We start from the raw sequence: 24,149 nt of genomic DNA, 5'->3' as shown, positions 1-24,149 counted from the left end.
ACTTATTTCCAAATAGACGTGCCGGAGGCTGGGTTGCAAGCATCAGTTTTTCCAGTACACAACATTAGTCAAATATGAAATCAGAAACATGTTAGCATTAAAAAAAATATGCGACGTCTCTCTAGGATCCGTATCCCTCCTGAGTTGTACACATCTTCATTCAAAATCTTCTGATAGAAGGCAGGGTTTATTCGGGAGCTTTTACACATGTAGGTCAAAACGAAGCTGGAAGGAGTCTGTGCTAAGTATTGCCTTTGAATCTCTTGCGATGTGGTTCACACCCATATGCAACATGCTTAGACTTGGCTGGTAATTATAATTGAGCTGTAAAATATTTTGACAGTTGTTAGCTTGCTCGCTTCCACACAATAGTTATTGTAGAGCATTAAAGGGCAGGAATTTGATCTAGGTGTTTCACCTGGCTATGTTCATTAAAAAAATATATTAAAATTAAAATAAGTAAACTGGTCAATTTACAACTGCGTAACAGCTTTGCATCAGCTGGGAAGATTTATTTTGTGTGTGCTGAATATCTTTAAAAGTTTGGGGTGTGTTTTTTAAAAACAGATAGTGGCTACAACGTTCTGTTGAGGACCTTTTAATTTAAAAAAATGCCAGTCATTGATGTTTGCTGAAATAATCACATCAATTTTTAATAATTGCCTATGATACCTAGATCATAAATGCCTTGTTTAGAAAAGAGTTCTACTGAGATCTGCAGGACTCTATTCTATTCCGGTTGTTCAAAAGCTGGATAACAATAACGTTTTCTAAGAAAATTAATTCAGCAGTAGATCTTTGTCCTTTTTAAATGACCGTTATATTGATTGGTTTTTAAATGTTTTGCAAGTCCAAGCAATGAGCTAAATTAGGAATATATGCAGGAGATTTGCGGAAGAAAAAAGAAACCCCTGGGCACGCAGCCAGTTTAGATAGAAGAATGCATGCGTAGAATTTGGGCGAGGCTGGGTGAAGTTAACTGTTTGCTCAACAGACAGCTAATAGCTGAATCATCCTGCAAAATTGGACAGAAAGTAGCAGTAGCATAATATTTAGGGAAATTGTATTTGAATATTTAAAAGCTAGTGTAGGTAGGTGGGCAGATGAGTCTTTCTAGCTTTCGTTTTGCAAGTCATTTAGGACGGTAGCTTTTTATCATCCACCCTGCATCTTCTTCAGTTACTGTATTGCTGGCATCGTTCTAGGGTTGCTGACCTCTAGGTGGGCCTGGAGTTCTCACACGTTGGACGGATGAAGCTGCCTTATGCTGAATCAGACCCTTGGTCCACCAAAGTCAGTATTGTCTACTCAGGCCGGCAGCGGCTCTCCAGGGTCTCAGGCAGGGGTCTTTCACATCACGTACTTGCTTAGTCCCTTTAATTGGAGATGCCGGGGATTGAACCTGGGACCTTCTGCATGCCAAGCAGAGGCTCTACCACTGAGCCATGGCCCCTGTGCTTTTCTTCCATAGCCCCTTGAGGGGAAGAGAGTACACCATCAGTTCAGTCCCAAGCAGCGTTACCCCCTTCTAAGTCCATTGAAGTCTCCTGGAATTACCACTGACTTCCAGACTATGGTGACCAACTCCCCTGGAGAAAATGGGATCTGGGAATTTGATACGATATCCTGCTGAGGTCCCTCTCCCAAATCTCCAGGAATTTCTCAACCCAGAATTAGCCACCCCATTCAGAGCAGCATGATCAAAACGGATAGCACTTTTTTGTCTTATTTAAGTGAGTTCTCCAGGTTCTAACCATTGGCTATCTGTATAGCAATGGGGAATGGGAGAGACGTTGTGGCTCAGTGGTAGAGCATCTGCTTGGCATTCAGAAGGTCCCAAGTTCAATCCCCGGCATCTCCAGTTAAAGGGACTAGGCAAGCAGGTGATGGGAAAAACCCCTATATGAGACCCTGGAGAGCCGCTGCCGGTCTGAGTAGACAATACTGACTTTGATGGACCAAGGGGCTGTTCAGTATAAGGCAGCTTCATGTATTCATGTGTTCATGTGTGTGACATTGGAGCCAAGTTGCTTGAAAAAACAGATGCATTTGCCCAAATATTTGAACCCACCTCAGAATGAGTAAATAAATAGATACCTTTTCTTGTTGTTGCATGGTCTAGCTTCTCAGAGTCAGTTCTGAATTGGTTGTGGGTGGAGCTTTATTGTTCTCCAGGGTTGAATTTATTTTTATATTTGTGTTTTGAGTGATGTCGGTGCGTTTAAAAAGGGACGGTGTTTGCTTTGTTATTTGCCTTTCCAACATTTCAAGTTATGAAGTCGGGTATTTTCATTACAAGGTGACCAGACTTCAAAGACATGATATCAGGAAGAGAATGAGTAATCCAGTCACTTGGCTGGCGTCTTCTCTGTACTTTTCTTCCATAGCCCCTTTGAGGGGAAGAGAGTACACCATCAGTTCAATCCCAAGCAAAGTTAACCCCCTTCTAAGTCCATCGAAGTCAATGGGCTTAGAACGAAGTAAGTGTTCTTAGAATGGCATTGTAAATTTCCTAAGATGTTGGAATGCTATAGGCCATCTGCTGTAAGGAGGAGAAAAATACTAGAAACTCCTTACCACTGTCTCAGCATATGGTGCCGTCCATCCCCCTTGCTGACCTACTAGCAGGAAAGCCAGGGCCATCAGCAAGACAGGAACTGTTGTTCAGTACAGTAGCCTCAATAGCCCAAACTAGCCAGAGCTCAGAAGCTAAGCAGGGTCAGCCACGTTTAGTACTTGGATGGGAGACCACAATAGAATCATAGAGTTGGAAGGGACCGCCAGGGTCATCTAGTCCAACCCCTTGCACAATGCAGGAAATTCACAACTACCCCCCACACCCCCAGTGACCCCTATGCCATGCCCAGAAGATGGCCAAAGGGCCCTCCCTCTCATGAACTGCCCAAGGTCATAGAATCAGCATTGCTGACAGATGGCCATTAGCCTCTGCTTGAAAACCTCCAGGGAAGGAGAGCTCACCACCTCCCGAGGAAACCTGTTCTACTGAGGAACCACTCTAACTGTTAGAAAATTATTCCTAATGTCTAGACAGAAACTCTTTGGATTTAATTTCAACCCGTTGTTTCTGGTCCGACCTTCTAGGGCCGTGTTGGCGAACCTATGGTACCCGTGCCAACTCCGGCACGCGTAGCCCTCTCTGCTGGCACGCGCGGCTCAGCTGGGCGGCGGGGGCTGGAGTGGTTCAAAGCCCCCGCCGCCTTCCCTGCACTCCCCGCCGCCCAGCTGGCAGATCTGGAAGTCCGACTCCAGGAAAGGGTGGCTAGGGGAGGGGCGTGCGCCGAGCTAGCAAGGAGGCAGCATAGACGGGGGCGCTGCTCTCAGCCGCCGGCCGCTGCTTCCTCGGGCCTCTCCGCTGGCGCGACCGAAGCCGGTGGCTGCCCTCGCCGCCTCTTAAGCCCCTTCCTTGATGGGCCACCCCCCGCCCAAGCACCCCGCAGGGCCCGGCCGTGCCCGGAGCCTGCCGCTCCCTTTCCCGCCTCATGGCACAGCACCTCCGGGACGGCGTAGCACGGGGCTGGGGGAGCCCGGAGCGGGAAAGGGCATCGGCCTCGCCTCCTCCTCGGTGGCCAGCGTGGACCGGATCCGGGTGGGTGGCTCTTCCTGGACTCCCTCCTTGGCGTGGCAAGCGGGGCCAGGGAGGCTCTGCAAAGTCCAGCTCTCCTTAGGGACTCGGGGGGGGGGGAGAGAAGGACTTTCTTCGGGCTGGCCGAGGGAGGAAGAAGAGGAGGAGGAGGGTCGGGGGGTTACAGAAAAGGGGGCTTGGGGTTCAGTCCTGCCTTCTTTGGACCTCCCAGGGGCTCCAGGGGATGCGTGAGCGGCCCGGCAGGTTCCAGCGGCCCCTCTCCACCCCCGCCGGCTCCACCACCGCATGTCTGGGGAGCGGGAAGCAGAGATGGCCACCCCGCCGGCACAGGAGCCTCCCAAAGAGGAAGCGGGGGTGTGTGTGCATGTGCGCCTGAATGGAGTGGAGGGGCGGGGGGGAGACCTTATGCTGGGCTGTGTGTGTGTGTGAGAGAGAGAGAGAGAGAGAGAGCAGGAAGGCTTTTCTGTCTCTGGCCATTCAAGCATGGGAGGTTTTGCTTTGGATTTGCCACTCTGTAGATGCATATTTTCCCCATCCAAATTCTCAAAACTAATTAGTAAGTCCCCATGCAGAGTTTTGAGAATCCGGATGGGGAAAATATGCATCTGGAGAGTGGCAAATCCAAGGCAAAACCTCCCATGCATAAATGGCCTCTTTCTTTCTCTGTCTCCCTCTGTCCTTTTCTTTACCTACTTTTCTTTCTCTCCCTCGCTCCATTTCTCCCTTTCTCTCTCTTTTTCTTTCTCTCCCTCCCTTCCTTCCCTTTCCCCCTCCCTTCTCTTCTTTCCTTCCTTCCTTCCTTCTTTCCCTCCAGCGGCTTCTCCGGCGCCCTCTGGGTCTGAGCGGGCGGAGGGGCGTGCAGTTTGGCAATTGGACTCTATGGCACTGAAGTCCTTCCCCAAACCCCGCCCTCCTCAGGCGCCACCCCAAAAACCTCCCACTCGTTGCAAAGAGGAACTTGGCAACCTTAGCCTCTCCCTCTGGGCCCCCTCTGGGGGTGGTATTCAGGTTAAATTGTTGCATTGGCACTCGGCGATAAATAAGTGGGTTTTCAGTTGCAGTTTGGGCACTCGGTCTCTAAAAGGTTCGCCATCACTGCTCTAGGGCAACAGAAAACAACTCAGCACCCTCCTCTATATGACAGCCCTTCAAATACTTGAAGATGGTTCTCATATCTCCTCTCCTCTCCATCTCCTTCAACCTTTCCTCATAGGACTTGGTCTCCAGACCCCTCACCATCTTCGTTGCCCTCAAACACCAAGGGAGTTCAGGGTTGCTAGGTCGAGGCAGACAATCATAACCCCCTTCTGGTCATCTCTTGCCTTGAAAACGCCATGGTCTTGTGGTTACCATATGTCCATTCTGACTTGATGACAAATATTATATTATTATTATCGTTCAATACAGTACACAAATGTATGTATTCTAGGGCCACTCTGGGACACATAGGTAAGTCTAGTTCAATCAATACTGCTCTTTTCTGGACTCGGTTGCCAGTTTGGCCCGTAGAAGTTAATCCTGGCCTTCAATGCTACTATTTCAAATTTTTGAAAGATTAAGTAGGTTTATTGTTCACAATGTCCCATGCATAAATTTAATTGTGAGCATTTCCAAATGCTTAAAAGGGGCAAATGTTCATTAACTTGTCTAGGAATGTGATATCTGAGGATATGAATTAATCTAAGTTAAATATGGTCCCAGACTCGCAAACATCAACAAGTGGCCTTGTTGGAAGGGTGTCGCTCTAGGGATTTCCCAACACAACGTACACACCTGTCTTGCCTGGAATAACTCGTTCCAAATCGAAAGGGTAAGAGAATTACTGACATGAGGCACCAGGATATTTGCACATTCTGGGTAGTTGGCTTGATGCCAGGGTTGGAGGATGTAGGGACATTCGCTTACTGCCAGCAGCAAGTTAGAACAATGCAAAACTATAGAGATTTTCATTTATTTCATTTGCATCTCATTTACATCTCGGTAGAACTTGATCAACATTACGCTGGCTTAGAATAAAGGGGGGGAAATCCATCTCCCTTAATTCCAAAGAAATATATCAGAGGCCTCTGAAAAACAATAAAAGATAAGAAAGTTAATCCAAAAACGTAGTGCTATGAAATGGAAGGCGGTAATCAAAATTGTTTCGCAAGATGCCCCAATAAGCAATCTCTCTTTCTTAACCAAGAAATCAGAAGGGCAGCAATGAAAAAAGATCCTTAAGTGTAAGGAAAAGTTGCTGGAGACCAAGATCAAGATAATTCATACTATGGTAAAACTCTTATCCAACATCACATTTCAAATAAATTAATTTTTTCCCGTCAGTTTTCCTCATTGTCCAACTTTCACATCCGTACCATAGCAATGGGGAATACCATAGAATCATAGAGTTGAAACGGGCCATACAGCCTAAAGCATCCCTGACAACTGTTCATTCAGCCACTTCTTGAAGACTGTTAGAGACCTTGGTGGTGTAGTGGTTAAGAGCGGTGGTTTGGAGTGGTATACTCTGATCTGGAGAACTGGGTTTGATTCCCCACTCCTCCACATGAACAGCGGAGGCTAATCTGGTGAACTGGATGTGTTTCCCAACTTCTACACACGAAGCCACCTGGGTGACCTTGGGCAAGTTACAGCTCCGTTAGGGCTGTAACTTGCCCCACCTCTCTCAGCCCCACCTACCTCGCAGGGTGTCTGTTGTGGGGAGGGGAAGGGAAGGTGATTGTAAGCCGGTTTGAGTCTCCCTTAAGTGGCAGAGAAAGTCTGCTTATAAAAGCCAACTCTTCTTCTTCACCATAGAGTCCACCCTCCAGAGCATCCATTTTTTCCAGGGGAATAGATCTGTGTAGTCTGGAGATGAACTGCAGTTCCAGGGGAGCAGAGGCTGGTATCCCTAGTTGGTGTACTTTAAGAATAATGATGACTTGCTGGGAAGGGAGAATTGGTTGTCTAGTGCTTTAAAATTTGCAGTGTCCTAGTCTCTGAGTGTATTTCGTTTGAGTACACGGTTTCTTTACTTTGAGCATGTTCTTTTACATTCTTCTCAACTTTCCTTTTTTGCATAGCTCGTTTGTTCCAATGAATTCTATAGGATAATCCAGTCTTTCTGTTATCCTAGAGAAAGATCTGTACCGCCTGGCTCACCTGTCGACCTTAGGCTTCACCTGTCAACCTTGTGCTTCATTATCGCCCCAAAACTAAACAGCTGTTGAGATAGTGTGCTAATCACTTTTGTCCAACCGTATTTGAGTTCTACATTGTAAGCTTTATGCACAAACTTGCATTTATTTTGTCAATTTTATATTCCTTTTTTTGTAAATTGTATAACCACCTGTATCTTTCAAGGTGAGTCTGTTACAGTTCTGAAGATTCTTACAGGCCGTTGCTAGAAACAGTCAAATTTGGCTTGTTTGGCATGCTGCTAGATCGGGCGCATAGCTCTGTCAGCTAGATAGTATCACTGCATATACTTTCCAAAGTAACCTGTGACTAACAGACTAATCCAGTTTAATTGAAAACACTCGGATTTAAGTAGACTAAGGTTGTAATCCTATACTCACTTGGGAGTAAGCCCCACCGAATAAAGTGGGGACTTGCTTCTGAATTATTCAGAAGAGTGCCCAGTTAATTTGCCTAGCATTTCCACTTAATTTTATTGCAGATTAATAGCATTCAAAAACCATAATCCTGTGCGGTGTTCTTCTCTACCTATAGAGGAGGAGATTGTGAACACTAAGGCAGACTTCAGTTGTTCTAAACTGCTTTGGGAGCCAATCTTGGCTGAAAAGTAGAATCTGTATATCTAATTCTTGACCTGGACCCAGACTGTGCATCAACCATTCTTCATGATGGGGACTCGGAAAGAGCGGGGAGGTTTCCACAAACATTAGGGAACCCCCAGGTTTGCGGGGGTGGGGGGAGGATCTTAAATGTAAAAAGAGAGGTAAAAGAAAATAAGCTTTTAAACTGTGGTTGCCTAGTTAATCTAAAATGGCTACCACGGCTTCTCTTTGAAACTGGGGTTGACTGGAGGGGTGTGTGGAGAGGCAGGAAATACAATGATGGGGTGAATTAAACTAGAGCAGAGGAAAGGGTGTAAAAGGAATGGAGGAGAGGGGACGTGGCTTAGCGATAGAGCATCTGCTTAGCCTACAGAAGGTCCCAGGTTCAATCCCTGGCACCTCCAGTTAAAAGGACCAGGCAGTTGGTGATGTGAAAGACTCCTGCCTGAGACCCTGGAGAGCCGCTGCCAGTCTGAGTAGACAATACTGACCTTGATAGACAAATGGTCTGATTCAGCATAAGGCAACTTCATGTGTTCATTTGTTCAAAAGGGGGCAATGGGGGCTGGAGATTTAAAAAAAAGCAGGGAGAAGGCAGAAGCTGAAAGGGAAAAGGAAGAAAGAATGGCAGGTGGGAGAACTGAGAAGGGACCATTGGGGTGGGGAAGCAGAGACAGCTTGGAGAGAACCACCAGTAATGGGATGAGACCCCCCCCCCCCATGAGTCATTGTGGGACCTCCAGCATTGTGTAGTGGTTAAGAGCAATGGTTTGGAGTGGTGGACTCTGATCTGGAGAACCCGGTTTGATTCCCCACTCCTCCACGTGAGCGGTGGAGGCTAATCTGGTGAACTGGATTTGTTTCCCCACTCCTCCACATGAAACCAGCTGGGTGACCTTCACCACTCGCAGCTCCACCTATCTCACAGGGTGCCTGTTGTGGGGAGGGGAAGGGAAGGTCATTGTAAGCCAGTTTGATTCTTCCTTAAGTGGTAGAGAAAGTTGGCGTATAAAAACCAACTCTTCTTCTTCTGCTAAACATAATAAACAATCGATTAACATTTCAGGCTAAAGAAAGGGTGTTGTCAGAATTCCAGAGACGTTACTGGGCATTTGAGGCAGAAGTTACTGCTGTCAGCCTGTGAGCCAAATAAGCTGAGTGAACCAAGGGTAAGACAAAAGATGAGAAGTTATGCTAGCAAGTTCAGACACTGAGAAGCAATAGATTCGTGTCAACAGGTAATTTAAATGGTGGTATTTGGTGCTCGTCGAGGTAGTCCTGGCCATGAGCCTAGATGGTTTAAAAAAGGATCTGACAGATTCATGAAGTCTGATTAGTGGTTAATTAATTGGGGAAAGATAGGACTGTCAAAGATAGGATATTTTGGAGGACTTTCATTCATAGGGTCGCCATGAGTCGGACGCGACTTGACGGCACTTAACACACCCACACAATTGGGGAGGGGCTGTAGCTCAGTGGTAGAGCATCTGCTTGGCATGCAGAAGGTCCCAGGTTCAATCCCCAGCATCTCCCGTTAAAGGTACTAGGCAAGTAGGTGATGTGAAAGACCCTCTGCCTGAGACCCTGGAGAGCCGCTGCTGGTCTGAGTAGACAATACTGACTTTGATGGACCCAGGGTCTGATTGAGTATAAGGCAGCTCAATGTGTGTGTTATTAGCCAAGAGGACTACAGGAAGTCTCCACAGCCAGGGCTAATGAGTACCAGTGCTAGGTGGCAATTTCAGGAGAAGGGCTTCACCTCTGTGCTCTGTTTATTTGCTTTCCAAGGACAAATTGTGGGTCAATGTTGAACTTCTGTAGACCACCAGTTTTAAAAGGTTTTTTTTTTAATCAGACATTTCCCTGAGAAAATGAAATACACAGGCACTCCAAAAACTAGGAAAGCAATGGAACATCAACATTCAGCCTTTGCTGCAGTCTGAACATAATTTTGAGTGTTGCAGATAACACAAAAACCTGCAGGTACAATGTGACTTCTTTAATTTCTTCAACTAAGGGTATTTTTCCCCACCAGGAATACCTCACTAGAATGGTTAGTTAGCACATTCCAAGTCAATTCTTTGTTGTGTCCGTTTTTCCCAAATCTGCTTTGAAGAAGCATACTTTCCTACCCAACTGTATTTACATGAGAATTAAAAATATTTGTTGTATGTAACTGACAGCTGATGCTCCATGGGGTCGTGAAGGTTTCACACTGTCTGCTGAGCCTGGCCGTTCTCAGTATTATGGCATCTATTACGTCAGAATACTTAATATCAGAATACTGATCTGAACATTGATTGCATAGTTTAGCTGAACTAAAATTATATCCATTTAACATCTTCTTTCGACGAATAATTAAAAGCTTAAGCCTAAGCCATTTGAGGTAATAAAACATTTTCTTATTGGTTGCAAGTCGTAGCTTTAGGCATATGCCAATCAGAAGAATGTGAAGGGCAAAAAAGCTTAGACATCTGAAATTAGTGAGGCCTACTTTATTTTATTTATTAGGATATTTTTTATCTCCCATTTAGTTGTCCTTTTTCTCTTTCTTTTTTTCTTTTTGCCATCAAGCTGCAGTTGACTTATGGGGACCCCATGGGGTTTGCAAGGCAACAGATGTTCAGAGGTGGTTTGCCATTGTTTGCCTCTGCATAGCAACCCTGGTATTCCCTGGTGGTCTCCCATCCAAGTACTTATCAGGGCCAACCCTGCTTAGCATCTGAGATCTGACGAGATTGGGCTATCCAGGTCAGGCATTTCTCCAATACTTGGGGACTCAAAGCAGTTTACAAGATAAAGGCATTCCTACCTAGATCCTATACTGTTCATCTGCTTGTGCAGCCCAGTTCTCTGTAATGATCACCTGTGCTGCTCAATTGGAAGAAAAGTATAGGATCCTAGCCTTTATGACCTGTGCAGTCAAGGTATTTAAAGTGTAATTTTGCCACGAATCATTGAAAGTCAGTTAAACAAAATGGACAGGAATATCTTCATCTGATTAGTAGAAATTTGCTGAAAACTGTATCTTTAGGAGTTCCATCACTCATTGTGCATTTTAAAATCACCCTACTATTTTCAGACCTAGGCAAAATATGTTAACTGAATAGATTTAAGGAAGGGGTGTCAAACATAAGGTCTGCTGGCCGGATCCAGCCCCTTGAGAGCTCTTATCCGGCCCGCGAGGCAGCCACCCCCCTTGATCTGGGCTGGTGAGGCATGGCCCAGCCTGACCAAGTGGCATTGATGTCATATCTGGCCCTCATAACAATTGAGTTCAACACCCCTGTCGTAAGGTTGTCTTTGAGCTTTAAAAGCCTGCAAGTCATATTAAGAACGCTTCCTATGTTCTCATTATTTGTTATTTATTTCTGTCTTGCTTTCCCATAGTGCACAATGTAAGAATTGCCAACGGACATGCTCAAGCACTTAGTCTTAAAAAAAAAAGTCATTCCTAAGATCATGGCTTGAGTACAGATCTCAGTTTTCTATGGTAATCCACTCAAAGGCACACCAAATTGAAACTTTTTAGTCTGCGTTCTCGTGTATAAATGACTTCCGTTGATGTTTTGAAAAGCAATAATGCATTTACAAATCTCTTGTAACTGTTCACATTGTTGGAGGACTTAGGACAGAGATATAAATGAGGCAAATGCTGATATTCAGTAGGACTAAACTTTGTGTGTGGTTGGGGGGGGGGTTCACAAACATTTTTGGTGGTGTTAAAAACATTCTTCCATTTCAGTTTAAATTGTTATCCCTTGGACTAAAGGTGATTCACACCTCCCATCCATTACATGGTCATAGCCTTTTATTTACATGCTGTTTGCATCTGCATACTTTTAAAGACTGGGGTACCAATCTCATTAACTTTAGTTGCCTTTCCTTTCCTTTATCCCTTAGAAGCTCCTTGATCAGTTGATCTTGAGCAGCATATAACTAGTGTTGGAGGGATATAAGGACTGAAACAAATCTTGCTACTGACAATGTAGCCTTGGGGTCCCTACCGCTTAGTAAAAAAGGCATTATGTCAGTCACAGAGGCATTGGATTTGTATGTTAAAAGGGGGGAAATACAGTGCGATCGAAGTTCCTCGTAAAAGCGGCATTCCAAAAGGGCTTGAGCTAATGAGTCAATAGAGCCAGAAGAGCAAGGGCAGATCCTGTCTGAGTATGGTATATTCAGAATTCTGCCCTGCATTTCCATAGAAGGATTAGCATTCAATCTAGCCAAGCAAAAAGCTCTACAAAGACGAGGAGTTGTCAGATGATATGTATAGGCAGGCAGACCACGTGGAGGGGATATTCCGAAGAACTGGGATGAACAGACACGACGAGCACGAAAAGTAGTGCTGTTATAATCGAGCTCTTTAATGCGCTTTTTAATTTTGGTAAAAGCTTCAGTTTTTCCAAGATCTAATAACATATCCTGAGAGAAGCCCAAGAATGACAGTTTCTCATCTAAGATTTTTTGCCATGAGGATTTAAAAGGGTCGTGCTTCAGAGAAGCTAGGAACCCCTCAGTGCTAAAGCACAGTTTAAGGTGTAGTTTAAAGGCGGCCAACCACGCCGTAGCTTCAAGTGACATTTGGCCAAACTCGGAACGAAGAGTAACGCCAGCAACACATCGAGGGGCATTTAGGAGTTTTCGTAAGAACTGAAGCAGTGGACGAACTATAGATTCATTGATGACTGTTATCCAGATGGCAACACCAAAGAGGATAATTGGGGTAATTTTCAGATTAAAAACCTGAATAGCCCCTGGAATATATTTGCCACCTTTGGTGTGAAAAAAGTTGACAATAGCAGCAACCCTAGGTTTAATTTTGTTGGACACTGCTTTTTGATGGGCATTCCAATTTAGGTTATGGGAAAAAAGAATGCCAAGGTAAACAAACTCCTTGACTTGATCAACCTCAAAGCCATCGAAACCCAGCGAAAAAGAGGCATTTTTCTCCTCTTAGTGAAGATCATAATCTTAGATTTATTATGGTTTATTTTAAGACCTTTCCTAGAGCAGTACTCAGAAAAAGTTTGCAAAGATCTTTTCAAACCAATTCTTGTGTGGGACAGAAGAACTGCAACGTCAGCATAGAGTAGAATTGGGGTGGGATGACTTGCAAGCTTTGGGGGGTGGCAAAACTCTGAGAAATTGGTTGTCATATTATTCAGGTTAAACAAGAGAGGAGCAAGGAGGCAATCTTGTCTAACTCCCTTGACCAGTTAGGGCTCGGTTAGTTCTCCTTGGTTGCCACAGCGGACCTGAGCTGTGAGGTCAGTATGAAATTGCTGAATAAGCCATAGTAACCTCCTATCCATAGTAGAATTTGATAGTTTCAACCATAGCCTCTCCCTCGGGATGGTAGCGCGTCATGCTGTTCGAATAACAGGCTCTTAGAATGTTCCAGTTATTGAGAAGTGAAGGTATCTTATTCAGCCAATCACTGAGTAAGCAGGACTCAACAACTTTACTTACTTTTAAAAAGCAAGTCTTTTTATTGATATACTTCTAGTAAAATATATGTAAATGCAGATTATCAAGTCTTTAACACTTCTATAAAAACTCATGTAAAAATACAATGTATGTATTTCAATATATGCAGTAAATATATGCAATGTATGCAGTAAAAGCAATGTATGCAGTAAGAGCAATGTATGCAGTAAAAGCAAGTCACATACTATTCAGTTTCAAAATCCAACTTATAAAATATAACAGTCAAATTATTCTGATTCATTTCAAACTATCTAATTCACAAAGTCTAGAGTAAAGTATTTAATCCATACATACCATTCAGCTTTTTCTGAGAGCCTTTTGGAAGGTTCTGATTCTCTGAGCTTACTGGGGCTGTATTTATACTGTTTAAGAGTAAAGAGAAATCTTTTATCCCCTCTTTCTTATCCATCAAGAGGGACACCTTTTATTCCCTCTATCAGATATCAGGAGCAGTGCAGAAATGGCTTAGTAGCAGCTGCTCATGTCCTTATGTCCATATATGGACTTCCTTTCCTTTCAGTCCACTTAGCTTAAAGTATAAACACTTATTTCTGATCTTCATGATCATGTTACATACTTAATTTTTATACCATCCTCTTCGTTAGGACAATACGCATTAAATGAGACCACTTAGAAATCTGTAGCACAATATTTAACTGTATAACTCATAAAACACAATTATTGTTTACATTTGTCACTTTATAAACATCTGGTCAGTTGCATATCTTACAGAAAGAAAGAAAGCACATTATCTATATCTTTGAGAGAACTTTAATGCATTTTGAGCTATAAAATGCATAGTTTCAGCTATTAATGCACTCTTAGCACATTAAGATATCTTGAGAAGGGTAAAAGTGTTCTGCTTGTGAGATTCTGACATCTGGCAGCTGAGTCAGAAAGGTGATTTTAGTCACATCTTATTGATGGATAAGGAAAGTGCTCTTTTCTTCCCCTTCAAGGATAAGTTTTGGGTAACTTAGTTAGTTAGCTCTTGATAGAGCTGTCCTTGAGAGAATTCAGTCAGTCTGTTCTAAGGACATTTGCATTACACAAGCATTTCATTATACAAGCCTCTGTAGCTTGTGGTTCAGTTTGCATGTTATATTCAAGCTTTACATGTGGAATTACATGGAATTAATTCTGCACATGTTCACAAAATACCATATTTATGTCAGAGACCGTGACAGTATCAAAAGCTCCCTTAAGATCCATAAAACCCGCATAAAGGGTGCCATTTTTGGGGGGAGGAATATTTCTCGGCTAGATGGGAGAGCACTAAACAGTGGTCCGTGACAGACCAACCCCTTCTAAAGCCAATCTGTTCCCAGCCAAGGATGTCATTACTCTCAACCCAGTCCAGCAGCCTCTTTAATAAGTAGGAGGAATACAATTTGCCTAAGCAAGACAAAAGGCTGATTGGACGATAACAGCTTGGATCAGAGCGCTGACCCTTTTTAAAGATTGGGACGATAATAGTATGTCTCCAAGATTTTGGAATGGCTCCTGATGCATTAATTTGTGTAAATACGCGAGCAAGAATGTTGGCCCACCATTTACTGTTGATTTTAAAAAGTTTGTAGGGAATTAGATCAGGACCTGGGGCTTTGCCTGCGCGTAAGCGATCAATGAGTGGTTTAATTTCATTAGGAGACACATCTGGCCAGGGATTCAACAAAATAGAAGGTGCTACAGGTATAAGTCCCTGGTTTTCCACAGAGTAGGAGAAGAGGCTCTTGAAGTAAGCTACCCAGACCGATGACGGGATACATGCGGGGACTCTGGCATAGCCATTACTTAAAGAATTCACAGTCCGCCAGAAGGTTGAATTACCATTGTTGTTTATAGCTGTAATCAAGCTCCTCCAATTTTTAAATAGGGCCTCTTTTTTCCTCCAGTTTACCAAGTCCTTGTAGTTCTTTTTAATAGTTAACAATTCCTTCAATACTGAAATAGTATTGTTCCTTCTGAATTCTCTGTTTCCTGGTTATTGCTCGTTTGATCAGTCTACACTCGCGGTTAAACCAAGAATTACGTTTGTATAAGCATGCGAACTTGAGGTGATTTCTTTAGTAAATAAAGGTTTAAATAAATCAATTAATCTGGAAAAAACATTTAAGACAGTAGCTGCAGACTCTTGCTCAAGGAGGGCAGCTTTCACCGAAGTCACCTCCAAAAGCTGCATTTTGCCACGCACCAAGGAATCAAGCTCACGGCTCCAGTAAACACGAGCTAGGGCTTTTTGGGATTGGTGCAATATTTGATGGTAGGACGGTATTAAGTGTTGAACACATGGTTGATCGAAAGAGAGATAGGGAGATGGTCACTGCCCATGTAATCGCAGTCTTCCATCTTTCTGATTAGAGGTAAGAGATCTAATGAAACCAGAAAATAATCGATAACACTGGCACCATTTTGACTAAAAAAAGTAAAATCTCCATTAGGGTCGATCTGTGATCGCCCATTTACTATTATTAGGTTCCTCTAAATAGCGAATTGGGCCAGACTTAAGCCGGAAGAATTAATTACCGAGTCCCTGGAAGTTCTAGTATACCATAGGAAACTCAGGCAAAATTCATCAAAATTCCCTATAAGATTTTGGAAGAGAGTATTATCATCCGGCCCTATTCATGCGTTAAAATCACCAGCCATAAGATTTGGAGTAGTTGGATGGTTGTTTTTGATGTCATCAAATAGTTCTCCCAGACGGGCCCAGTTTCGTGCGGTATTACTTGATGTAGCAGGAGGAATATAAACAGAAAATAAAATAAGTGAAGAAAAAGTCAGGTTTACTCTAACTGCTAGCACCAACTCTTCAGCCAAAAGAAGGTCAATTGAGCTTATGCTTAAAGAAGTGGAGATAAAGCATGCTAGTCCTGCACGAGTGCGGCCCACAGAGCCTTTGATTGCTTTTTGAGTAAAAGAGGTAAAGCCTGGGAGAAAGATCTCATTTGTGGCCCAAGTTTCCTGAACAAGGATGATATCAAAGGTCGAAAGAAATAACTGTGTATCAGAATCAGTAAGTTTAGCTGACCATCCAGCAACATTCCAGCTAAGAAATTTGCAGCAAGATAAGAGTCAGTCCTTATCGGGGAGATCTGTAGGAGACATCTCCCTAAGCAGGTTAGAATTTGCTGTAGGAGGGCACACTATTATGGTTTGTTCCAGAGGAACTGGGGCATTGCCTTGAAGTGGGTCAGACTCTTGGGCTCGCTGGTTTACTAAGTCAGGAGTCATATCAACCATGTGTTTGGGATTTGGTTGGTGCAAACTTCAGTTGCGAGCCAGTGTGATGTAGTGACTAGAGTGTTGGACTAAAATCTGGGAAACCCAACTCTGAATCCCTGTTCTGCCATGGAAGCGTGCTGAGTGGCCTTGGGCCAGTCACACTCTCTTTCTCTACCTCACAGGGTTGTGTTGAGCATAAAATGGAGGAGAGGAGAACAATGTGAGATGCTTTGTGAGAGACCCAGCGTGGTGTAGTGGTTAAGAGCAGTGGTTTGGAGCGGTGGACTCTAATCTAGAGAACTGGGTTTGATTCCCCACTCCTACACACGAAGCCAGCTGGGTGACCTTGGGCTAGTCACAGCTTTCTTAGAGCTCTCTCAGTCCTGCCTACCTCACAGGGTATCTGAGGCTGCACCTAGTTGTGGGCATGGAGTCCAAGAACACCTGTTGACTATGTGGGAGCTTTGGGCCACATGTGATGTGTTGGTGCACATCGTACACTCCCGTCTTAGCCACGCCTACCTCACTGGGTCCTTATGAAGATAAAAAGGTACAAAATGCTGATAGCTTTAGAGAACAGGGAAACAAAACTCTTAAAAATACATTTCAGATAGTACCATCTTCTGTTCCTTTTCACTTATTATCCGCAAAAACCATTCATCTACATGACGTCTTGTCATGCAAATTAGTCTGTCCGCGAATAAATCTTTTAACATCTTGCCAGTTAGACCTGATGCTTACCTAAGGATCCTTTTTCAACATCCCTATTTTAGGAATACGCCCAAGTATTAACTGTTAAAACAACAGCAAAATACACATTCTGCATTTGGCAAATTATTTGGCGTTGTGTGTCTGCACAGCTGAAGGGTATACCAATTAGATACTATCTTTTTGCCTTATCTGTTAGGTTTATTTATTTAATCACACCTTATTTGTCTAAGAGTCAATAAAAATTAGGAATTACCTTTGTGGTATTCCTGTTACAATGACTGTAAAACCTTCTCCCACAAACTCTAAAAGCATAAATCAAACTACAGGTTGACATTTTAATTGCTTAGCACTGGCATGCTTCAGTCAAGTGGGGGCATCCTTGGCCTTTCCAAAATAGGCAGTTTGAGAGGCCTGTTTTCTTCATAAACTTGTACCATTGAGAAATAAGATACAATTTGTGGGTGTGTATTTTTAACCTTTGATTGTGACATTCCCTGTGCGCTTGGCATTTTTTGGTATGTATATGCCAAAATATTTTTCAGAGCCAAATAATCACGTTCATGATTTTTCCCCCCACACTAGTGCTTGAGATTTTTTGGATGTATTCTCATTTAATATCTCTTCCTATTTAAGTACATGTAAAAAATGTTTTTATCCTCCCCTCCCAACAAACAAACAGGTTAAGAAATATTTTGTGTGAAATACCAGGATTTGGATTTTGTTGAATGCGCAAAGGCGAAAGAGCAAACACCAATGTTTTAAAGTACTTTTATCATTGTACTCCAGTTGCTTGTACCTGTAATGGTTCCATTTTCACAGTATCACAGCTCTTGTTTCCATGGTGCGGTGCAATACTAGATCCCAACTTCTGGTACACGTTGCTTTTGGAGAACTGGAAAGCTTTCTTTGTGTCAACCACAAAGGTTTCATGGACAGGAGGAATCTCCAGGCCTCTGTGTCGAATCAAGGGTGCATAACATACATTACCAACTACGCAGCAATATGCCTTAAAGTCTTAAAGCACTTTATTTCACTGTGTCTCTCAGGATAGTTCTTGGCCTGTTCTTGTTGGAATCTTGTATATCACATCCTTCGGAGACAAGTGCCCAAAGGCTAAGTCTGCAGATAATGACTGGAGATTTGTGTCTTTTCCCAAGTTGTAGCGATTGTAAACTGACAGCTTTGAAGGACCTCAACTGACATCAAAGGATGCAAATCATCTAGTTAGGTCAATTAATGTTAATTCCTGTCTTCCATTAAATTCTTTAATGCTTTTTCTTTCTTTTTCTGATTTTTCCAGCCAAGCCCAATACCAAGTCCCATCTTCGGGAGAAAGCCAAACGCTAGTCAGTCGTTGCTTGCTTGGTGCAAGGAAGTTACAAAAAACTACAGGGGAGTGAAAATCACAAATTTCACTACGTCCTGGCGAAATGGATTATCTTTCTGTGCAATATTACACCACTTTAGGCCTGATGTGATGTAAGTAAGAACACTGTGCCGATGCACTGAAACTTTTCACGAATTATGCTAAAATGAAACACGCCGATGCACTAATCCAACTTTTATTTCTTGGAATGTGTCCATTTATCCCCCCCCCTTTTTTTTAAATGTTGCCATCCTATGAGATGAAGCCCAGATCAAGAAACAGCCCCTTACCTTATGGCCTTGCTGTTACTTTCCTCTGCACCAAGTCCCCTTTCTCCTTCATATATATACTGTTTCCTTCTGAACCTCATACAAAGAACTGGCTCCAAGATTATTATGAAAATTGTGTTGTGTTGAAATGAGATGAAACCAGTAAGCGTATAGCTCTTTTGTACAATGACAACGAAGGATTACCTTGTGGCCAATTTGGTTGTCAGAGTTACCTTCAAGTACCCGGCCTTATTTTTTTTATTATTTTTTTTGCTTTTTTAGATGAAAAGCTTCAGGCAATGAAAGTTGCAGCCTGTATATTTATATTTATTGATCGATTCTTTTAATTTTCCACACTGTTAGTTTTGCTGATTGGATTGCTGTGAAATTTCTAGTTCCTGTATGATGCTGTTTTTATGTTGATTTTTTTACCCGATAGTGATCTGTTTTTTTTTTTTAAACTGCTGCTTTTATCAAAATACTGTACATACTCACTGTGCCATTTTCTCCCTCAGTGATTACAAGTCCCTGAATCCTCAAGATATTAAAGAGAACAACAAAAAGGTAAGAATTGCAGGGAGGGGGGGGGAACAGATCTTGCTTCAATTTGGGATCGCTTCAGGTTTTTATAAATTTTGAAGATTTGAGGTTGTAATATAAGGTCGCACCTGCAGATCACAGAAACTTTTGAGTCTCCTGTGGTTCAAATTAAATACGTTATTGACTCTAGTTTGTTATGGTCTTTAACAATCACAACAAGTGCCGTGTTGGCATTAGGGTTTAACGTTTATATGGCCTACATAGCCCTGACCTCGACGGTCCAGGCTAACCCAACCTCGGAAGCTGAGCTGGCTCAGCCCCGGTTAGTACTTGAATGGGAGACCACCAAGGAAGTCCAGAGCTGCTACGCAGAGGCAGGCAATGGCAAACCACTTCTGATCGTCTCTTGCCTTGAAAACCCTACGGCAGGGGTGTCGAACTCAATTGTTATGAGGGCTGGATGTACGTAAATGTCACTTGGTCGGGCTGGGCCATACCTCGCCGGCCCAGATTGAGAGTGAGGGTGGAGGGTGGCTGCCTCAGCTGGCTCACAGGCCGGATAAGAGCTCTCAAGGGGCCGGATGCGGCCCTCGGACCTTATGTTTGACGCCCCTGCCCTACGGAGTCACCGTAAGTCAGCTGTGACTTGACAGCACTTTCCAACCCCAGCCTACGTTAACTATGAGAAAGAGAGAGAGAGAGAGAGAAGGAAGAGCAGTAGGTCTCTTGTGATCGTCCTATTTTTTTCCTTAATAATTTAATTATAAGCACAGGGTGTCATTGTTCTATAATTATCTCTCTTCGAGGCTTGTGTGGCCGTTGCTTTAATATGAAAAGATCTCATAACTGTGGTTATAATAAGCACTGACGATGGCATTCGTTTAAGAAAGGGAGAGGAACTGAGATAAAACTTCACACAGGCTTTTAATGCAGTGCAGTCAATTAAACTGAGCGGTAAGGTGCATTGAGGGTTTTTTTTTTTACATCATGCGGAGTATTGAACAATTTTTTTTTGTTGGCAACAAGTTTTTTTTTTTAAAGATGACAAAAATATTAATGAAATAACTGTCTGATAGCGTTCTGGGTCCAGGTTTATAATCCTCAATAAAGTTAGGTGATCTAATACTCTTTCGATGTACAGGTTATAAAGGGATATTCTAAAATGAGTTCAGTGGTTTGAGGCTCCATCTAACAATAACGAGGATACACTTTTGGTTCTTAATGCCGCTTCCCTACAAAAGTCTTTTACTATAGTTACAAACTTTAATTTCCATAAGATTCAAGGCATCGGCCCTAGAGGGATCCATTTTAAAATTGCTCATTTTCCACTTGATTCGCCTACAACAAAACTCACTGCAAATCAGCTCAATTTGTTTTATTGGCTGCTTTTTTCATCTAGGCTGTGTGACTTCACACTTCAAACTGATCTCTCTTTTTTTTAATTTCAGTTTATGAAATTTAAGATAATGAATGGCGGGGGGAATCAAATGTTTGTCTTTAAAATACTCCCTACCCTATATGTAGGAAATGTATACAATTCATTAGGGAAATACAAGCTTATATTTCATAGTGGAAGAAGTAAGCAATGAGCGTATAGGTTCTTGTTATCAATCTAAGCTTTCCTAAATCGTGCAAACTATGGGTTTGCACTATTATGGAAGTAGATAGTTAGTTATATGTTCTTCCTCTCCAAACACAGGAGAGGTGTCAAAACACCACGCTGTTATTGCTATAACAGCGAAGTGTAGAAAGTTTGTTGGGGGAAAAATAATGAAGAATTTTTAACTCAGTATGAATACTTTGCCTTCTTTTTCAAAGTTATGCTTTAAGCTGTCTGATGACCGATTTCTGTTGCGGTGTGTTTAACTTCAAAAATCCTGCAACGATGAGAGCTAATCAAACGTGACTTCGAGGTCCTCTGGGTATAAGAACTAATCAAACATGATTATAAGCCACCGCAAATAGAAGTTTGAATTTTTTTTCAACAAATGCTGTTAAATGTACAAACCAATTAGGCCATTTTTTTATTTCTTAAAAATGGCGACTGAGGGTGGGAAGGGGGTATCACAGGCAACCGATTAGCCCGTTTCTCTAATGCCGGATCATTCCTTTTATTAAAGAAGCAATTGTTGATGCCAAGCTGTGTTTTTTCCCCTTTCATCACTTTGCAACTCCTTGCCTGACAGCTACACTGAGTATCTCAGTTGCTTCCTGCAGATTTATTTCCTAGGCTCACGCAGTTCTGCCTGATAACCCCGTGTGCCCTTGATTGGAATGAACGCAGCCCTGGGAACAATCGCCGAGTATAAATTCCATGCAGATGTATAGCACATTTGACAATGGCTCCGCCTAACCAATTAAAACCCCATCCGCGGATACATAAGACCCTTTTTGTCCCCTTCTGTTCTGTTCTGTCCTGTAAATTGATGGGGAGGGGAGAAGAAAAGGGAAATTGGAGGACTCTGAATTTAGCTGTAAGCATTAACTTGTAGAGACGCACCTTTTAGAAGAGAGATTTTGCTTGTGGGCCTATTCCCCCCCCCCATGAATACATAATTTTTGATGGAAGTTCTATAAAATTGCAGGTTAAACTCCGGCGCAGCTAAAAAAAACCTCATCGTGCCAGGTGGCTCCTTAAACTTTGTTCCTGTTTGTGAAAGCAGCATTGAAAGCGGGGGGGAGATATTTACCTTTGACATCTGACCTTGGCCAATATGTCAGTGTGTTTAGAATACAGCCTGTGGTGCTTTTGTTGATAGACTGCAACTGACATCTGTCAATCACCTGGCCAAAAGTGGTGACGGTGTTCGTTTTTCAGTTCTTAATTAAGCAATGGTTATGGGCAGGAAATGTAGTAGCAGAGGTAGTTTTCTGTACTGGCTGTAAACCTCTTCGGTTTTGAAAGGATTCTTGCATTAAAACAATGTATGTATTTTTTACTTCACAAGTGTGGAGGGCTTTCAAGTTCAGTCCTCTGATCAACTGCTCCCAGTAAGTTCAACTTAACTCATAGCAGTAGAAAAGAGCAAGAGTCCAGTAGCACCTTAAAGACTAACAAAACTTATGGCAGGGTATGAGTTTTCGTTAGCCATACCCTACTACTATTGACACATACTATTGAGCACATGAAGCTGCCTTATACTACTTGAGACCCTTGGTCCATCAAAGTCAGTATTGTCTACTCAGATCGGCAGCGGCTCTCCAGGGTCTCAGGCAGAGGTCTTTCCTGGAGATTTTGGGGGTGGAGTCTGAGGAGGGCAGGGTTTGGGGAGGGGAGGGACTTCAGTGCCATAGAGTACCTGGAGGTTGGCAATCCTAACCCACGTGAACATGGCTTTTGCTTACCATCAAGTTACTGCTATGAACTCTTTTTTTTGCCAGCAAGATCTTCAGTCTTATTTTAGCCATTTTGAAAAAATGACTAAATAGTCTTAACCAAAAGATGACTGTAAACAGTCTTAACCAAAAGATGTCAAGGCCACTTACAGTGTGCAAAGAATAATACAAACATTAATACCAGCATTAAAGTATAAAACACAACAGCCAAATTATAAGACCTTAAAATCCAACTCAAGAGTAAAATGAAATATGAGCAGCAGTCTTTGCACAGAAGAACCAAATGCTTGGATAAGCACCTGTCCAGTTTATTTAAAAAAAGGTAAAGGTCCCCTGTGCAAGCACCGGGTCATTCCTGACCCATGGGGTGATGTCACATCCTGACATTTCCAAGGCAGACTTTGTTTGCGGGGTGGTTTGCCAGTGCCTTCCCCAGTCATCTTCCCTTTACCCCCAGCGAGCTGGGTACTCATTTCACCGACCTCGGAAGGATGGAAGGCTGAGTCAACCTTGAGCCAGCTACCAGAAACCAACTTCCGTCGGGATCGAACTCAGGTCGTGAGCAGAGCTTTTGACTGCAGTACTGCAGCTTAACACTCTGCGCCACGGGGCTCCAGTTTATTTAGGACATTATAATTTCTAATAATTGGCACCCCAAGACTTCCAAAAACTCTGTTGTCCTCAAGGTTGAGATCCTGCGGATGCCTCAGAATATTCGGTGCTTCTGTGGTCTTATTTTGTAGAGCAGAGCTCTTGCTACCCCAGATTGTCTCTGACTTCCTTCTTCAGCACTTGCCACGGAATGAATGGACTTACTATGAGCAGCTGTTTGCACACACACCTGTCCGTCTGTATTGTTCGGGCAGGCGATGCCCAGTTTTCTGATCTCTGATTTCTGTATGTGCCTTTATTCTTCATCATACCTCGTAAACTGTGACCTGTGTCTGTGTTATGTGCTGTTAAGTCTCTTTCATCTTATGGCAACCTTATGAGTGAATGGCCCTAACCTGAATACCCTGGGTTAGCCTGATCTTCTCAGATCTCAGAAGCTAAGCAGGGTTGTCCCTGGCAAGTATTTGTATGGAAGACCTCCAAGGAATACCAGGGGGCGTGATGCGGAGGCAAGCAAGAGTAAACCACTTCTGAACCCCTCTTGCCTTGGAAACCCCACCGGGGTTGCTGTAAGTCACATGTGACAATGGCAAAAAAGAAAAAATGAATGAACGACTTCCAAAACATCTTATCATTAACAGCCTTGCTCAGGTCTTGTAAACTTAGGGCCGTGGCTTCTTTCTTCACACGACACATAGTTAAATCGTGGTACTCCCTGCCCCAGGATGTGGTCATGGCTGCCAACATGGAAAGCTTTATGAGGGGAGTGGACATGTTCATGGTGGAGATGGCTATCCCTGGCTATTAGTAAAAATGGATGCTAGTCATGATGCATACCCATTCTCTCCAGGATTAGAGGAGCATGCCTATTATATTAAGTGTTGTGGGACACAAGCAGGACAGTGCTGCTGCAGTCATCTTGTTTGTGGGCTTCCTAGAGGCACCTGGTTGGCCACTGTGTGAACAGACAGCTGGACTTGATGGGCCTTGGCCAGATCCAGCATGGCCGTTCTTATGTTCTTTCTTATGTCAATCCATCTCATGTTGGGTCTTCCTCTTTTCCTGCTGCCTTCAACTTTTCCTAGCATTATTGTCTTTGCCAGTGACTCTTGTCTGCTCGTGATGTGACCAAAGTACAATAGCCTCCATTTAGTCATTTTAGCTTTTAAAACTGTGCCTCGCTGGATCACATTTAACTGCTTCTTGCTGGCATT

General features: G+C 43.2%; 1 protein-coding gene across 6 annotated transcripts in view; it reads left to right on the top strand.

Moving 5' to 3' along the window:
- Positions 1 to 24,149, top strand: part of EHBP1 (EH domain binding protein 1) — a 313,110-nt gene that overhangs the window by 159,910 nt on the left and 129,051 nt on the right. For all 6 annotated transcript variants that reach the window (XM_056856272.1, XM_056856271.1, XM_056856269.1 and 3 more), the window contains 2 exons: positions 18,113 to 18,291; positions 18,963 to 19,011. In XM_056856272.1, the coding sequence (XP_056712250.1) occupies positions 18,113 to 18,291; positions 18,963 to 19,011 (228 nt within the window). The remainder of the gene's footprint in view (positions 1 to 18,112; positions 18,292 to 18,962; positions 19,012 to 24,149) is intronic.

Source organism: Euleptes europaea, chromosome 10, assembly GCF_029931775.1.
Source record: "Euleptes europaea isolate rEulEur1 chromosome 10, rEulEur1.hap1, whole genome shotgun sequence".
Lineage (NCBI taxonomy): Eukaryota > Metazoa > Chordata > Lepidosauria > Squamata > Sphaerodactylidae > Euleptes > Euleptes europaea.
Note: the sequence above shows the minus strand (reverse complement) of the source record. Positions and strands in the feature narration are given on the sequence as shown.